The sequence below is a fragment of the Syzygium oleosum genome, unplaced genomic scaffold, assembly GCF_021117445.2.
Source record: "Syzygium oleosum isolate NSW1041296 unplaced genomic scaffold, Sole_v2.1 Sole_v2.20, whole genome shotgun sequence".
NCBI classification, from domain to species: Eukaryota; Viridiplantae; Streptophyta; class Magnoliopsida; order Myrtales; family Myrtaceae; genus Syzygium; species Syzygium oleosum.
Genome location: NW_026607504.1, coordinates 1,742,902 through 1,758,759, shown reverse-complemented (window position 1 = coordinate 1,758,759; position 15,858 = coordinate 1,742,902). Strand labels below are relative to the sequence as shown.

At 43.5% G+C, this 15,858-nt stretch overlaps 2 protein-coding genes and 1 pseudogene across 3 annotated transcripts; 2 read left to right on the top strand and 1 right to left on the bottom strand.

The window, feature by feature from the left end:
• The first annotated feature begins 1,672 nt into the window (after positions 1-1,672).
• LOC115684088 (protein ROLLING AND ERECT LEAF 2-like) lies at positions 1,673-5,552 on the top strand (annotated as a pseudogene).
• Positions 5,553-6,386: 834 nt separating this feature from the next.
• LOC115684086 (ras-related protein Rab5-like) lies at positions 6,387-9,365 on the bottom strand. Of its 2 annotated transcripts, none has more exons than XM_030608788.2 (7): positions 9,146-9,365; positions 8,654-8,731; positions 8,393-8,560; positions 7,938-7,986; positions 7,316-7,389; positions 7,045-7,138; positions 6,387-6,692 (listed from the first exon to the last, which is right to left on the bottom strand). In XM_030608788.2, the coding sequence occupies exons 2-7, from the start codon at positions 8,714-8,716 to the stop codon at positions 6,592-6,594; spliced, it is 549 nt and encodes a 182-aa protein (XP_030464648.1). In that variant the 5' UTR covers positions 8,717-8,731; positions 9,146-9,365; the 3' UTR covers positions 6,387-6,591. The 2 variants fall into 2 exon arrangements, with proteins under 2 accessions (XP_030464648.1, XP_030464647.1); XM_030608787.2 differs by having other exon boundaries at positions 9,150-9,364.
• A 2,286-nt stretch (positions 9,366-11,651) lies between these two features.
• On the top strand, positions 11,652-13,906 carry LOC115684085 (uncharacterized). The gene is made up of 3 exons (XM_030608786.2): positions 11,652-12,409; positions 13,221-13,292; positions 13,530-13,906. Exons 1-3 carry the CDS (start codon positions 11,804-11,806, stop codon positions 13,551-13,553), a joined length of 702 nt encoding a protein of 233 aa, XP_030464646.1. The 5' UTR covers positions 11,652-11,803; the 3' UTR covers positions 13,554-13,906.
• The last annotated feature ends 1,952 nt before the right edge of the window (positions 13,907-15,858 follow it).

Here is a 15,858-nt window from a genome sequence, read left to right as displayed (position 1 = left end):
TGACCAAAATTTGTTCCACTGGAACAATAACAAGTACCTAATCCTCCAGAGAATGGTTTTTTTTTTTTTTGTCAAAAGAGATTTCCATTCATTACTACAATGATACATGAAACGATCATGGGAAATGTCAAAAATCACAATAACAAGTCGACCTTGTAAACTCCAAAACAAATCAAAAACCAGAAATGAAGATATATCATCGGAGCATGGTCGAGAAAGATAATCGCATGCTCGTCTTTCAATACCGATTTGCGATCGCATCTGAGCGAAAAGATCGACGGCCGATCAATGAATCGCACATCTTCATCAGTGATGAGCACACGCTAAGATATCTATCTGCAGTTACGATTTTGCCTTTCGACGGTGCGCGCCAAAGATTCGGCGTTCCCAACACTATCACCGTACGGAGACGACATAAACATGTCGAATAAGCTCAGATCCGACACCCGTGCGACACAAGCCCTTTAGCAAGTGCAAGACAATAAAAGCTTTTAACAAAAAAACGCGTTGACACCAAAGTTGCTGCGAACGCCAATGCAACTGGCTCAAAAGTAGACAAAGGAGAGACCTGCGGAAGATGGAGAGAGAAGGGCAAACCGGGTATTTCCCCCCGGGGGCACCGCCAGCGTGGCCTCCTCCAGCGTGTGGGGTGGGGGGGGGGGGGGGGGGGCCCACGTGGGATTTTGGGGTTTGCTTTACGAGGCCATCATCGCTCGAGAGTCTAATCTGATTCCGACCAAAAAGAAAAAAGAGAGACAGAAAAGAAATGTCTAATCTAATGAATTACCGCTGATTATGTCGTTAATTAATTGACAAATGTTTTGGGGTTGGATCTATCTGTTCCCGACTCCCATATCTTTCTTTATTCTTCCTTTAATTAAAAGCAAAAGAAACCAAAAATCCTAAACTACGCATATATCGCGACATATTTATCCTAAATTTTTTTTTTCCCCGTGACACGAAATATCTCAAACTTGTATTAATATGACAAATGGTATTGACACGGCACCCACGTAACAACGACGTTATTTCGGCTGAACAATCATATAACATGACCTTTACGGAGGATAAATGGTATCGAATAGGTACATGTTTGGGATTTTTTACGATAGACTTAATAGATGTGTCACATTGAGTATAATTCGGATTTATTTTAATTGTTTTTTTTTCTTGATTAGAAAATTATTTCACTTTCCCTTTTTGAGATTCACCTCGAAAAGGAAAAATGACGCAAATAGTCTTTGAACTTTAGTCCAATGCTTAGTGTGGGCCCTGAACTTTTAATTTGTTCAATGTAGTCCCTAAACTTTTTCGTACATGTTCAATATAGTCCATGAATTATGTGAAAATGTTCAATACAGTCATTCCATTAATTCAAGTTCGGAGACTACATTGATGAATATATAACAAAAGTCCAGGAATTATTACATCGAACAAATTAAAAGTTCATGGATCACAATTAACATTAAGCTAAAGTTCATGGGCTATCATTATACATTGGGATCAAGGCTCAAAGGCTGTTAGTGTTCGTAAAGAGCTCCCACAAAACGACGCGTCGTTTTTTTAAAATTAAAACCGACCCCTTACGACCCCCATTATAGCCTTCCAAACCACGCCATCGTCGTCCCGCTCTGTCGTCATCACGAAGTTTCTATTCTCCCGTCTAACCTCCGAGCTCCGACCACGCGGAGAGCGCTAAAGCGAGAGCAAGGATCGTTCGTCGCGATCGAGGCTCTTGGTACATGATCGATCGATCGAGGTCGGACGACCAAGGATGGGGTGCGCGCATTCCAAGATCGAGAACGAGGAGGCCGTCAATCGCTGCAAGGACCGCAAGCAGTTCATGAAGGACGCCGTCTCCGCCCGCAACGCCTTCGCCGCCACCCACGCCGCCTACGCCGTCGCCCTCAAGACCACCGGCGCCGCCCTCAGCGACTACGCCCACGGCGAGGTCGGCCACCCCACTACTACCCCGGGAGGCCGAGCGGGAGCGGCGGCGGGGGCGGCGGGGGCGGGGGCGGCGGCGGCGGCGGCGCGGCCTCGGCCTCGGCGTCGGCGCAGCTCCCGATCGAGACCCTGCCCCCGCCGCCCCCGCTGCCGGACTTCCAGCCCCCCCTGCCGCTGCCGCTCCAGCGCGCCGCGACCATGCCGGAGATCAAAATCCCCAAGGCGGAGGTGCGGCCGGCGGGGCCGACGATCGAGGAGGGGGAGGAGGAGAATGAGTTGGAGAACGACGAGAGCAGTAATTTGAGGCAGAGGAGCAGCAGGGGAGCTAGGCATAGAAGAAGTGGCGGCGGCGGCAGCAGCGGTGGCGGCGGTAGAAGTGGTGGGAGTCGCAGGGAGGTGGTGGCAGAGAACGAGGCTCCGCCGCAGGGAGCCATGCCGCTTTCGCGCGATAGTGAGCCGGATTTTTTCGAGTACCTCTTCCCGCCGGCGGAGAACGTTCCGGGGCCGACTTTGGGCGAGGTGGCTGCAGAGGAGGTGAGAGTTGACAAAAAGCAGGTTGAGAGTAAAGCTTTTAATGAAAAGCCTAAGAGAGTGGAATATGATGGTGAAGTTGCTGCCCCGGTGGTATCGGAGAAGGCGTTGGAACCACCAGTCCCGGCTGCTGCTGCTGCTGCTGCAGAGGTGGCACCGGCAGCAAAGAGTGCGAAGAAAGGGAAGGTGGGGATGATGCCGGAGGGGAAGCGGGTGGTGAAGGCGAATATAACTTTGGCACAGATATTTTTGGAGCTGGATGATGATTTTCTAAAGGCTTCCGAGAGTGCCCAGGAGGTTTCGAAGATGTTGGAGGCGACCAGGTTGCATTATCACTCGAACTTTGCAGATAATCGCGGTGAGAATTCTATGTTGCTATGTTAACTTTATCAAGATCAGAACTTCTTTCTGAATGTCTAGTCGGTATTCTTCTTAGATAAAGTATCGGTCCATCATGAAGCGGTTGGCTTAAGTGATAGGCGTTCTGTATTATTCATTAAAGGATAGTGCCAGAAACTTGAAGGATATTGAATGGCAGACTATGGATTGTAAGGAAGTATTAGTACCTGTTAGTTGAATTTGGGTTATTGTTATGTTGATTTGGTCCTTTTGCCTTGCAGGTCATATTAATCATTCCGAAAGGGTGATGCGTGTTATCACGTGGAATCGGTCTTTCCGAGGATTACCGAATGCTGATGAGGTGAAGGATGACTTTGACTCAGCAGAAAATGAAACTCACGCCACGGTGTTGGACAAATTGCTAGCATGGGAGAAGAAGCTATATGATGAAGTGAAGGTGAGCTATAACTGCACATTCGCAGATGGCCTGGTGGGCATGATGATCCCAAGTGTGGTTATCGTGTCGCGCTGACTGCTGAGTAGATAAACTTGGTTATTACGTTCCAGAGATATTCGGATCTGTTCATGGTGCTTCAACTTGTCAACTGTGTCATCGCTGATCTAAATGCCTGTCTTAGTTTTTAGTTCTTATCCGTGCATCTTCTGGACAGTTTTTACCTAATGAGCATGCAATATCAGTTTCTGAGTTGTATTGAACTAAGTTCTGAAGCCTCTCTCATTTCTTTTTATGATAGAGTTTAATAGATCTTAGGTGTCTTTTTACTTGACAGGCAGGTGAGCTTTTGAAGTATGAGTATCAAAAAAAGGTTACTGCGCTCAACAAGCAAAAGAGTCGAGGGACCCATTCTGAGTCTCTGGAAAAAACAAAAGCAGCCGTGAGTCATCTTCACACAAGATATATTGTTGATATGCAATCCATGGATTCAACTGTTTTGGAGATAAAGCGTCTACGAGACGAACAGTTGTACCCAAAACTAGTTCAACTTGTTGATGGGTAAGTCAAGTCAAGGCTGTGAATAATTTAGAATTTCACTTGCCCGCCTGTATAATTTGAGCCTTTGATAGTTGATATGTTCATAAGGATGTGCATCTCAGGAAACTAGATATGAACTGCCTGTAATTCTTTACGCTCTTGCTCCCCCTTCTTTCTTCCACCTCCTCCTTTTCCTTGGGAAAAAGTGGTCATGGTGGAATTCAAAGGACCATACTTCGAGCATTTCTATTCCCTGGCCATCAATATGATTATTCACAGCTGAAAAATGTTAAAATGCCCCTTGCGGCACTTGTTAAAGCCTTATCAACGTTTGCTTTAGAAATGTAAATTTTCTATTTGAAGTTAATAGATCATCTAAAATCAGGAAATATTATAGAGTGCCCTTTGGATACTTGTTAAGCCTTGTTAATAAGTTTAAGAAATGTGAAATTTTCTATTTGAACTAAATAACTTCCTGAGAATGTGTACCTTTCATATTGTCAAGATCTCTAGAAAAATCTCTATCTTTAGTTGACTTAACCACTGTCTTAGGGGCACTTGTTAACAAGATCATTTAAGATTTGTTATGGCGCTTGAGTCCTCGGTTTTGATTCGATAAACTCACTCTAAGTTATTTGAGTTTATTTGAACCATTGTTTGGTTCTCTTGTAGAGTGTCATCTTCCTCACTTGTCATACTTTTCTTCATAATTTTTTATCACCTTGCAACTGCTCCGGTTATGTTGTAGGATCATAATTGATTGCTGTAAGATTGCAGGATGGCAAGAATGTGGGACGCCATGAGAACCTACCACGAGAGTCAGTACAATACCGTGATGCATTTGGCATATATTGAAATTGACCAAGCCTCCAAAGAGATGAGTGAACACCGTCATGACCGTACCCTCCAGCTGTTTAAAGTTGTGGAAGACTGGCATTTGCAGTTTGGGAGTCTTATGGACAATCAGAAAAAGTACGTAAAGGCACTCAAGAACTGGTTAAAGTTGAATGTCATTCCCATAGAAAGCAGCTTTAGAGAGAAAGTTTCTTCCCCTCCTCGGAACGAAAATCCTCCCATCCAGAAACTTGTTCACGCTTGGGATGAAATTCTGGAGAAACTTCCCGACGAGGTTGCAAGAACTGCCATAAATAATTTCCGTGCTGTCTTAGAGACTATCTTGCATCATCAAGATGAGGAGATGAAATTGAAAGAGAAATGTGAGGAAACCAAGAGGGAACTTGAGCGCAAAATCCGCTCATTGGAAGGATTGCGTCAAAAAAGTATGCAGCGCAGGACCCCGCCAGATGAGATGGATCCAGATAGGGTACTAGATGATCGGCACTTTAGTATCATTACTGAGAAAGAAGTGACAGTGGATACGCTAAAAAAGAGGTTGGAAGAGGAAGAGGATGCTTATCGGAGGCAGTGCCTTCAGGTGAGGGACAAGACATTGGTCAGTTTCAAGAATCGTCTCCCGGAGCTCTTTCGAGCCTTGTCAACTTTTGCCATTTCTTCCGGGAAAATGTATGGTGGCTTGAGGTCATTATCATCGCAGCCACAAAAGCAAAATCTCTGAATAGCCAGAGTTTTCCATGTGTGTCTGGCAGTAAGTAATGTATACTTCAACATACGCATATGATAGCTTTGTTCATAATGATCTCTGCTGTTTTACCACGGGACCAATACAATAACATGTGTGCCATAATTTGTGAGCATCAATGTTACAGGTTTGGTTTGACCCTGGCCCTTTATTGCCACTCATGGCAATGTTGAGTATTTCTTCTGCGATGCTATGATCTTGGTTGTTTCGGTGGCATGGGGTTTTCGGAATTAGATTTGAAACATGTGAAGAGTTGACTGCCCTTGACAAGAAAATCAGAGGTGCAATTAGCTGCAACGAAGTCAAAAGTAATGTCTTTTTTCGTCCAGTAACTTCTGTTTTCATTTTCTTAACCGGTCTTTTGGATATTTCTATGTTAGCCCTATTGTATCCTTTTATGCTTTCCTCGGCATTTCATGAGATTTAAGTCACTTTTAGGTTCTCACGAGTCTAATTGCTTGATGACTTCATATGAAGGTCTGGAAGTGTTATTTTGAGGAACAACGATCATTGTCACAATAGTATAGCGTAGTAGTCATTGTTGTAGGCATTTTGAGAATCGATTACTTGTGCATAATGTAAGTGGAATATCTCTTTATCATTTGTAATCTAATTTTATTACTTATGATGTTTCATCAATTTTAGCGTAAGAAGTGCTCTTGTAACTTCCACGAGGGGAAGTTTCATTACATCATTGTTATCGTTATGGCAATCGAACTATATTTGATCAATGTGCATACGGGGTATTTCACTTCAATCCAGTACAGCTAAAATTGGTTTCGACCGAGAGTCTGTGGGTCAGCTCATATCCATCGAGCCGATATGCTCCGGGTGTGCGTAACAATTGCTCACGTAATCTAGCCATAGGCACATGCACTGCTCAATGGCCCTCTTTTTAAGTTCTAGCCTTCTGCTCGAAGTAGGCGATAAACAGAGACTTTCTGGCAAAACCTACTGTAATACGCAATCAAATCGGAGTCTGAAGAGTCTGACTATCATGGACATTTTGATTGCTGCTGGAATTTGTTCAGAGCACCATCCATCTCAAGTAGATGTTTTGGGGATTAACAATGGGACAGAACACAAATTAAGGTTGGAGGATACATATACATGGCATGGACATAGTGAAAGATTGGTAGTTGTTTTTGGTCACCTCAGGACCTTCCAAGTAATTGGGACGTCAACCTAAACAGCAAAGAAGTTTACTTCGCCCATCTTGTGGTTCACTGTTCAGAGTCATCCCTCTTGGTCTTGAAGGTGAAGCTTTTGCCAGTTTCTTCGCTGCAAATGTCAGCAAGAAGGAGAACCTTTATGAGAATTAACCCTTCTTCTAACTTATTTGTAAGAGAAAAGGCTTCGAAAACAGAGCGGGACATCGTGTGCGCAAATGTTTAGGATCGAAACTGAGCGTCTTGATGTTGCATTTTCATAAGCTGATTGTTCTAATGCTCATTTGTTTAAAAATTCGATGCATGAGAGGAAGTTGCACATAGGTAGAAGTACTGCTTGGCAACAAAATTATGGCCGGTATTATGATCCTCTAGATGTCATATTTGACAGTAGTATAATCGGCGGAAATATCGAGCACCCCCTCCGAGTGACTGAACGACCAATTACGTCGATTTTGTTTTACCTATCTCATGGAAAAGCTCGTTCACGTTTTGTGCAGTTTTTGCGGACGTTTCCGTGAAGAACATCCCATTCTCCTGAGCATATTGCTCCCCATCCTGCAAGTAATCCAGATCAGGCAGACATTACGTAAGAAAAAGGAGTGAGACAGAATGCAAAACTTAAGGTGAGGGACGCAACGAAGGAGGCCCGATTAGCAGAGACGTGTAGACTAGAAGCATCAAGCATGAGTATGCCGTTTCTGAAGGTCACAAGTAAAAGTTAACTGCTCGTACCTCTTTCTGTACTTCTCTCTTTGGGTCTAGGTCACACTTGTTCGCGACTAATGCCATCACGACGTTTGGATTTCCTAAAATCAAATGAAAGTGAAAACCAAATCAGCGAGTTGGTAATCTGATGAGCAATACCATTACACCCTTTAAGGATGGAAGCTCCAGGAGCTTAATTCACAGCATGTCGGAAAGACACTTCTACGCAAAATGTTCCGCTAAAACGGGAGTTAGACGAGCATTTTTGCTGAAGATGACCAGTGCTTTACTAGATCCCATAAAAGTAATTTATGGTTGGTTAACAATTTCAGCAAACAACAGAGGCTGCCCGTGCAACTGCAAACTGAAGTTGCTGTTCTTTTTCAAGACTTACTGATGGAATTCCATTATCAATGAGAACTACCCAGTTCTTGCTGATACGAACTTGTCATTTACCATAGCATGGTTTCTAACAGAGAAGGCAGGAATATTTGCTTTCCTTATAACAAGAACAGAAAGGAACTACCGATTCCGCGACCAAACAGAGATAAAGACCAGTTATGACGCGAAGGGAGGTGGGTTAAGAAATGTCCCAAAAAAATAATAAAGAGAAGAAGTTGCCATTGAAATTGCATTCTGAAGGTCTCACCTTGTCTTTGTACCTCCTGAACCCATTTTTTAGCCCGAGTGAATGTATCCTGAAGCAAAAGGACATACGCACTCCGTCACATCGGTTACATCAAGAGTTACATATTGTGATACTCATAAAGTGAGATGAATTAAGATCAGTATCGGCTGCAGGAACGGTAAGACAGGCCCTTTATCTTTGATGTAGTGTATCTAATCTCTCATCCATGGACAAACACGGGAGAATATCATGTACATTTTGCTCGGTTACCGGAAGTAGCAACGCGACCACAGAGTATAAGGGATATGCCCCGACAACTACGTGTTCTCTGAAGTTCGCATACTTGGACGACCACTAGCGATCAATATTGAGACAACTACATGGTTTTTCAGAAATTACTCCGGACATTAGAGAATTTGCTAGCATTACAAACTTGTCCACACGAGGAAATAAGGTACAGTTCAAGAGTCGGTTACCATGCTTGAGATGTCATAAACGACTATAGCTGCAGCCGCGCCACGATAATACATAGGAGCCAAGCTGTGATATCGTTCTTGTCCCGCCGTGTCCCATATGTCAAACTTTACAGTTGCTTCGTCCAAGGACAAAATTTGGGTGAAAAATGCAGCTCCTATAGTCGGTTCCTGCATATGGACCAGCGCGGGGAAACAATCATGAGATAAAAACAGTAAAGCGCAACAACCGAAACGATTTGTGCATGATAATGAAGATTAGACCTGGTGATCCACGAATTGGCCTTTTACGAATCTGAGAACCAAACTTGTTTTCCCGGTTCCCATGTCCCCCAGAAGCACCTGTGAGAGCAAAATTGTTAGTCTGATGGTCATTTCATGCTGATCAAGCATTGGCGATGCGTAACTATTCGAAATTGTTCCATATGAATTATTATCGACGGAATGTGGATTCTAATGCAGAATGAGCGCAGTCCCTCAAGACCGATTCTTGAAATATACTTCAGCTTTTTGACCAATTCAATTCAACAAGCTGGATCATCTAAATTGCACTTTAAACATGATCTTGCATCCTTGATTATACCACTTCGTCCAAAAGATTTGTATCGATCCTGTTCTACAAAATGTGGAGCCAATTCTTCACCCACCCTGTCATGCATGGTGGCCCATAACATTTTACAACGCTACAACATGAACCAAATGAAATTGGCAAGAAAGAACAATCCTAATCCTCTGTTTCTGAAGGGAGAGACATACCCACCAGCTTGGCTTGTACAATCTTGTTCCCGGGTCTTGCCATTGAACTCAAAATTTTGATCTTGATCGACAGAAACACAAGAAGGAAGAAAGAAACCTCCAGGGAAAGTAAAAGGAGAGAGCTTTAGGAGCTGACAAAGAAACCTGGCCAGTTTGTATTGGGATAAGAAGGAACAACCTGCTTCCTGTCTAAACAAAGAACAAGATGGAATGCAATAATCAATCAATGAGAGCTTTCTTGTGCAAGAAACAGAGACTGGTAGTTCTCCTTCTGACTGGTAGTTCTCTCTTTCCTTTTCATTTGGGTTTTGTTCTCATTCGTATTATCTTAATAGTCATCAAACATGGTGTTGAAATCAAATTAGAAAAAAACTACGCACGAAACAACAACTTCACAAACCATGTGGGAATGCAAAGGAGTTAAAGACATCCCTGTAATCTAAAAAAGAATTAGGCAGAAAAAAATGGACTTTTGCATTTGGCAATGCTTGACTTTACTAACGTCTGGCTCACCTTAATAATTTATTAAACAATTTATAAAATTTATTATTTTTTTGTTTTTCGCCTTTCCCGGTGGGAAATAAATAATTCTTGAGTGGGAATATGGCGATGACTTGGTGCCAACTGCCAATCAAATTTGGCCTTCAATTATTGATGAAGTACTTAATTCTCTGCAAGAACTTAGTACTATGAATGGACCACCCCCACAGGACCAATATAAGGGTGTCGGCTGTTCTCCTTCTTTTGGCTATAACTATAATTACCAGCCAAATTACACCGATTTTGTCTTTGTACTCGAGGATGTTTTGTGGTTGATGCTGATCGTTCCGTTAAACGGAACTTAAGTGTGTCCGAATAGATAAGTTTCTTAGGATTGCTTTTCGCGACAACACGGGAATGGTCTGCATTTGACTAACCGGATTTGGGTAGATATAAATGGATTAGTACGCAGGAGATCCTCACCTACTCTCACACCTAAAATGATTTTGAGGGTCGGGTCCGTCATCCGATCGATTGAGCCTTGCTCGATGCGATGTGCAATATTTGTTGGGCTCATCGAGATTACCGAAGTCTTAGGCCTATGCATTTGGATCGATTCCAAGCGGGAACCGGATCGAACCGGTGTTGGTGGACGGGTTCTAGAGTCGGTTCTAGAGCCTACAAAATAGGTTTCATATTCCAAAAATTAGAAACATGTCATGACATGATAGATCCTTACCTTGAAATCGATCGCCCCTAATCCTTTTTGTCTCGATCGTATGTAAATAAGGAGATGCTTTACTTCACGCTATTTGGTAAACTACCAGGAAAAGTTTGTCCTTTTAAAGAATTGAAAAAAATAAAACCAAAAAAAAGAAGAAAAAGAAACAGATCCTGAAATCGGATCGGATCGATTCGGTTTCAAGATCTACATTATAGGTTCTAAATTTAAAAAACTTAGAAATCGACATTGATAAGATAGATTTTAGGCTTCAAGGCCGGAGCTATCCGTTGCGGAACCAATCATCCTTAGCAAAGACAAAAAGTTAACAACGAATTGATGTGGCCCCGTTGATGGCATCCGGCTGAAGGGACCCATTTGTCAATGTGGTCCACCATAGAGGGCAAAATCAAAAGGTAGCGTGGTGCTTGGCCGTAATGATGAACTCGGCTTTTAATAAAGTCCAACGTTACTGTGTCTCTCCGTAATTGGCTACACGGGAAGCTCTATGAGGCCTTTTGTCAAATATCAATTTTGGCGTAACAGAGGGCCTGACTTGGATCCTTAAATCAGGGAGCAGTTTCCTACCAACATGAGCCATTTGTGCTTGTCCCCTGTTACAGCGAGCTGCTATACCGCGTTCCTTATTTTAATGCATCGGTATTCGCACGCTTTACCTCCTAATCTCCCTATAGATTTATCTTCCTTAAGAAGAAGAAATACCCTTTTTTGTATTTTACATCCAAAGGATACCGAAGTCCACATGAAGCATCGGACGAAACAGTTTTACCTCGTGCTTAGGAGGAGCCAAATTACTATTACATTAGTCATTATTAAAAATGTAACCTTATTGCCAATTTACCATAAGGTAGTGCGAATAGGGTCGTCCTTAGATTCTACTTCCTTCCTCAGTTTTCAGAGACTTAGAGCAAATCTTAGTTAGCTACAACAATATAATCCCTTGTCTTGGACATTAGACGCAAAGTAAAATTGTCTATAAAGGCATCGACAAATTCGGCGCTAAATAATTAGTTTGCTCGTTTTCACTCGGGGTGGGATGGAAATGAACTAAAAATCACTATGTACCAGAATCTAGATAGCCAGTAAAATCATTCGCGAACGATGTATGAAAGTGCTCTAATTTGAAAGAAAGGAAAGATATTGAAATATCGGGTATGTTACACGGTTGATCGTTTAAGAAATTCTGACCAATCTAGATATACACATCGAAGGAACAGTCCCAAGTTTGATTTGTTTTTTTTTCCTCACTTTTCTTGGGTCGGTATCCCAAGTTTGATTTCACAAGTAAAACTTCATGTCAACATCCCGAACGACAACGAGCGAAGCAAAATAATACGCTTCGTCATTCCTCGCACCAAAACAAAAGCAATCAATCGCAACCGAACAAGCCGAACTCACCCCCGCCACCAGCTACTCACGTCCCCTCTACACGATCCATGGATCAGTCCAAACCCGACCCGAATCCTCCGCCGCCGCATCCGCCGCCGCAGCCGCATCCGCCGCAGGGCTTCTACTACACTCCCCTGCCGCCCCAGCCCCACGACCAATACTACGTCGCTCTGCCGCTCTACTATCCCCGCCGGCGACGCCGCACCCTCACCTGCGTGCTCCTGTCCGTCTCGTCCCTCGTCCTGTTGGCCGCGCTCGCGTACGTCCTCTGGCCGTCGGACCCGCGCCTCAAGATCGCGCGGCTCTGGCCGACCCGGATCCGGATCCGGGCCGTGCCCGTCCTGGTCGTGGACATATCCATGCTGGCCACGATCCGGGTCAGGAACGCCGACGCCTACTGGATGGACTACGGCAGGCTGGACGTGGAGGTCGGGTACCGGGGGAGGACGCTGGGCCGCGTGCGGTCGGGCGGGGGTCACGTCAGGGCGTTCGGGTCGTCCTACGTGGACGCCGAGCTGGAGCTGAACGGGATCGAGATCCTGGCGGAGGCGGCGTTCTTGATGGAGGACCTGGCCAAGGGGAGGGTGCCGTTTGATGCCCTGACGGAGGTGGAGGGGCAGCTTGGGCTTTGGTTCTTCAGGTTCCCTTTGAAGGTAAAAAGGGTTCTTGGAGTGTTTGTCGCTCTCCGAATGATTGACTTTCTTGTTTAACAGTCAAACACAGTCATTACAGTCGTTTGTGGTTGGCCTGATCATATGCAGTTTGAGCATTCCACATATGCTAGATACAGTTTAGCATTCTACAAATGCTAGGAATTGGTGCTTGTATGATTTTATCTAGCTTCTCTGTATGAGTTCTGGATTTCTAGCATGACCCGCGACTGCCGCGACGGGCTCGCTTGCATCGAGATCTTTAACTTAAGGACTGTGCTATGTAGTAATGGGATTATTTCCAATTTCATCATGCATGACTTGTTTCAGACTGTACTAGGAAAAAAATGAAATCTTGCTAAGCCTCGCATGGTAGAGGCTCCTGAACAAGAATTTTGACGGCCCTGTGTTTCTGCACTTGATTATGCTGCTGTTGTACTGCTTTGTGTGCTTTTAACTTATCAGAGACAAAGGCAGAGTCACTAACTTCAGCTCAAAAAAGCAACAGTTTGTACTTTGTTCTATTTGCTCTAGGAATGTGTTAACAAGTGACACATGTTAGGTAGCTAATAGGAAAGATCACAGTTTTGGATACATTGATTGTTCTTCGTAAACTGTGAATTAGATGCTTTGAAAATTGAAACTTTCTTTACGACGTATATTTAACTAGTGCCCGTGGGGCACACTTCAACAAGATCTTTCGTTTTTTGCGCTCACAAAATATTCCATCCAATCTGCCACTTCGAATTGCTTAATTCAGACTTCTTTTTTTTAGCTATGTGATGTACAAATAATTCTTGTAATTTCTCTGCAGGCGAAAGTATCATGTGAGGTAATGGTCAATACGAAGAACCAAACGATCGTTCGTCAAAGCTGTTATCCTGAGGTGAGTAGAGTTCAAGCTCTTTCAACTTGTATTCATGAACTCGCTGCTAAGTTAATAATCTCTTTTATAACTTTAAGGCATTGGCCTTTCAAGTTACCAACATAGAGTGTCATAAGATTCTCCTGATTTAGTACATGTCGAGATGTCTAACAACCAGAGCCAGGGACAGTTTCTAGCAGTCTCAATAGATAAAATAGTCATACATGCGAACGTTAACAATTCTTCTTGTGTCCACAGCGACTAGGAAGCTCAATGGCATAACGTTGCACAGCTAATTCGGTGGTTATTGTCTGCGATACTCGCGCGAGAAATGATTTGGTGAGAAGATCAAGAGGACAACATGGTACATCGTCAATCCTGGTAAAAGCTACTTCCCCTAAGGCAGAAAAAACAGAGTGGTGGCGAAAGTGTATTGGGTTGGGTTCTGGTATGATGATCAATATGTGAGGATCCAGTAGTAGTTAAAAGAAGTTGTGTGGATGTAAATAATATTTGAGTGGAAACTGTGTTAAAAGAGCTTATACCCATGTACAAAGTAACAAAGATTACTACGCTCAACAAAAATCTTACTTGATTCATAATTAAGACGAGATGTGTATAGAGGTGTTTCTTTACATCACAGTGCTTATTTTTATGCACCTTACTCATCTAACTGGACTCGTTTATTTATGAGTGTTAGACTCTAACCCGACCGACCCATATGTAATTAGACTGGTGATATCTACACCTGAACGATCCGGGATGGACCGTAGGAGAGCACATGCACCAGTTGGCTGTGCCTCCCCCACCTCGGCCATTCCCTCTTGCTTCCTCGTTCGATGCACGGTTGCTATCATCTTTGTGTGCCACCGTCTCCGGCGGGGCAACCCGTCTTTGGCGACTCCTGGTACTGCGGGATACACCAACCACTGGAAAACCAGGGTGACACATCAGTCTTTCTTGTTCCCTTCCTTTTGCCCCCTTAATTTCCTGGAGGTAATAGACTGAGATTGTGTGAGGGAGGACTTGGTGTTTGTTATAGAGCAAGAAACGTGAGGATGCTAAGGAAACAGAGGAGATATGAAGTTGGTACCAAAAAAAACTTTGGATTTGTCTAAAAGGCAATCAGAGGCTGCTATTTTTATTCTCATTAGGCTTTTCTGTTGGGTTGGGGAAGGGTGGCTTTGTGTGCTTGAAGTGGGGTTGTGTCGCTGTGTGGATGGTGTCAAAAGGAGGTGAGACTTATCTGCAGTTTTAGATGCTCAATCTTTGAGTTCCTCATACTTGGCTAAGCAAAAACCGTTGGCAATTTATTGTGTGCTTCAGAACCTGTGCTGTGATCACACTCATCCATCCGCTACTTGTTTGTCAGCTTCTGTTTTGTTTCATTCCTTCTTAAAGTTATTTTGCTCGAAAGAAAGAAGACAGCTTCTGTAGTATCATTGTGAAAAGTGAATTATGCTGGACTATCAGTTCCATGGTGAATCCTAGATGGCACAAAATGATAATCCATGTCAACTATAACCCGGGCCTTCCAAGTTTCCTACTATAAAACCATGTCAAGAACGGTCGGTTTGAACCGATTGAAACTCAAATATCAAATTGCACGTCAAGAAGCGTGATCATTAATTCAAGTCTTAAGAAAAGACGAAACTTCTCGAGCCTATTGGTAATTACCTTGTGCAGCAAGACACGGGAACGAGCGCGATCGGACGCGATTAATTGGGCTTTTAAAAGATTATAGCATCCGCGTCGCCCAAGAAAAACATTCATATTTTGGGGTTGTTGTCCGGTGAGAACTCAGCCATATATATCTGAGCCCCAACGATGTATCAAAGTCTGAGATTTGATTAGTCAAAGCGCGATTGACAGCAGTAGTACTTGGTTGTCATTGGATGTCGTGTGGTTTCCTTCTCCTGCTATGTGTTTTTCTCTGGTAATCTGGATGGGGTGAATGCATCATCAACCTTTGACGTTCTTGATATGGGTGTTGTAATTATCTGATTAGAAGCCTGACTAATTTGACTGAAACTCTCGTTCGACTCTGATTGAGTCCCTCGCTAATTTCTGCGGCCCAAAGCAAACCTTGGTGCGAAAACACAAAGGCAAACCTCGTTCGACTCTGATTGAGTCCCTCGTTCGACTCATGGTTTTGATTCTCCAATCCAAAACCTGGGTCGCTTTTCGCGTGATGGGAACATCATCATCTCTTGAAACACAAAAGGACACCATCGAAGCATAAGTCATAAAGGATCACTAGCCCCAGATTGAATTTTTTTTTGTCAATTTGTTCGATGTTGTTTCTGTACTTTGTTTTGGCCAATGTAATTGCCGAACTTCGAGTTTTTTTTTGTTGGAATTGGTCCTCCGATCAAATAATTGTACGGAAATGTTGAGGTGGCCATCGGCACTCTGTCGATGTTGACCGGATTAATTGCTGTCGGGAAATTAAAAAGAAAAGGAAGGAAAAACTTAAATTTTAAAAAAAAAAAGACGCAAAAACTCTAAAGAGGGAGAGAGGGAAAGGGAAAGTTATGCAAGCAATTGCAGCGGTGAAACTTGAAAGTGCCGCTCATGCACGCGATGC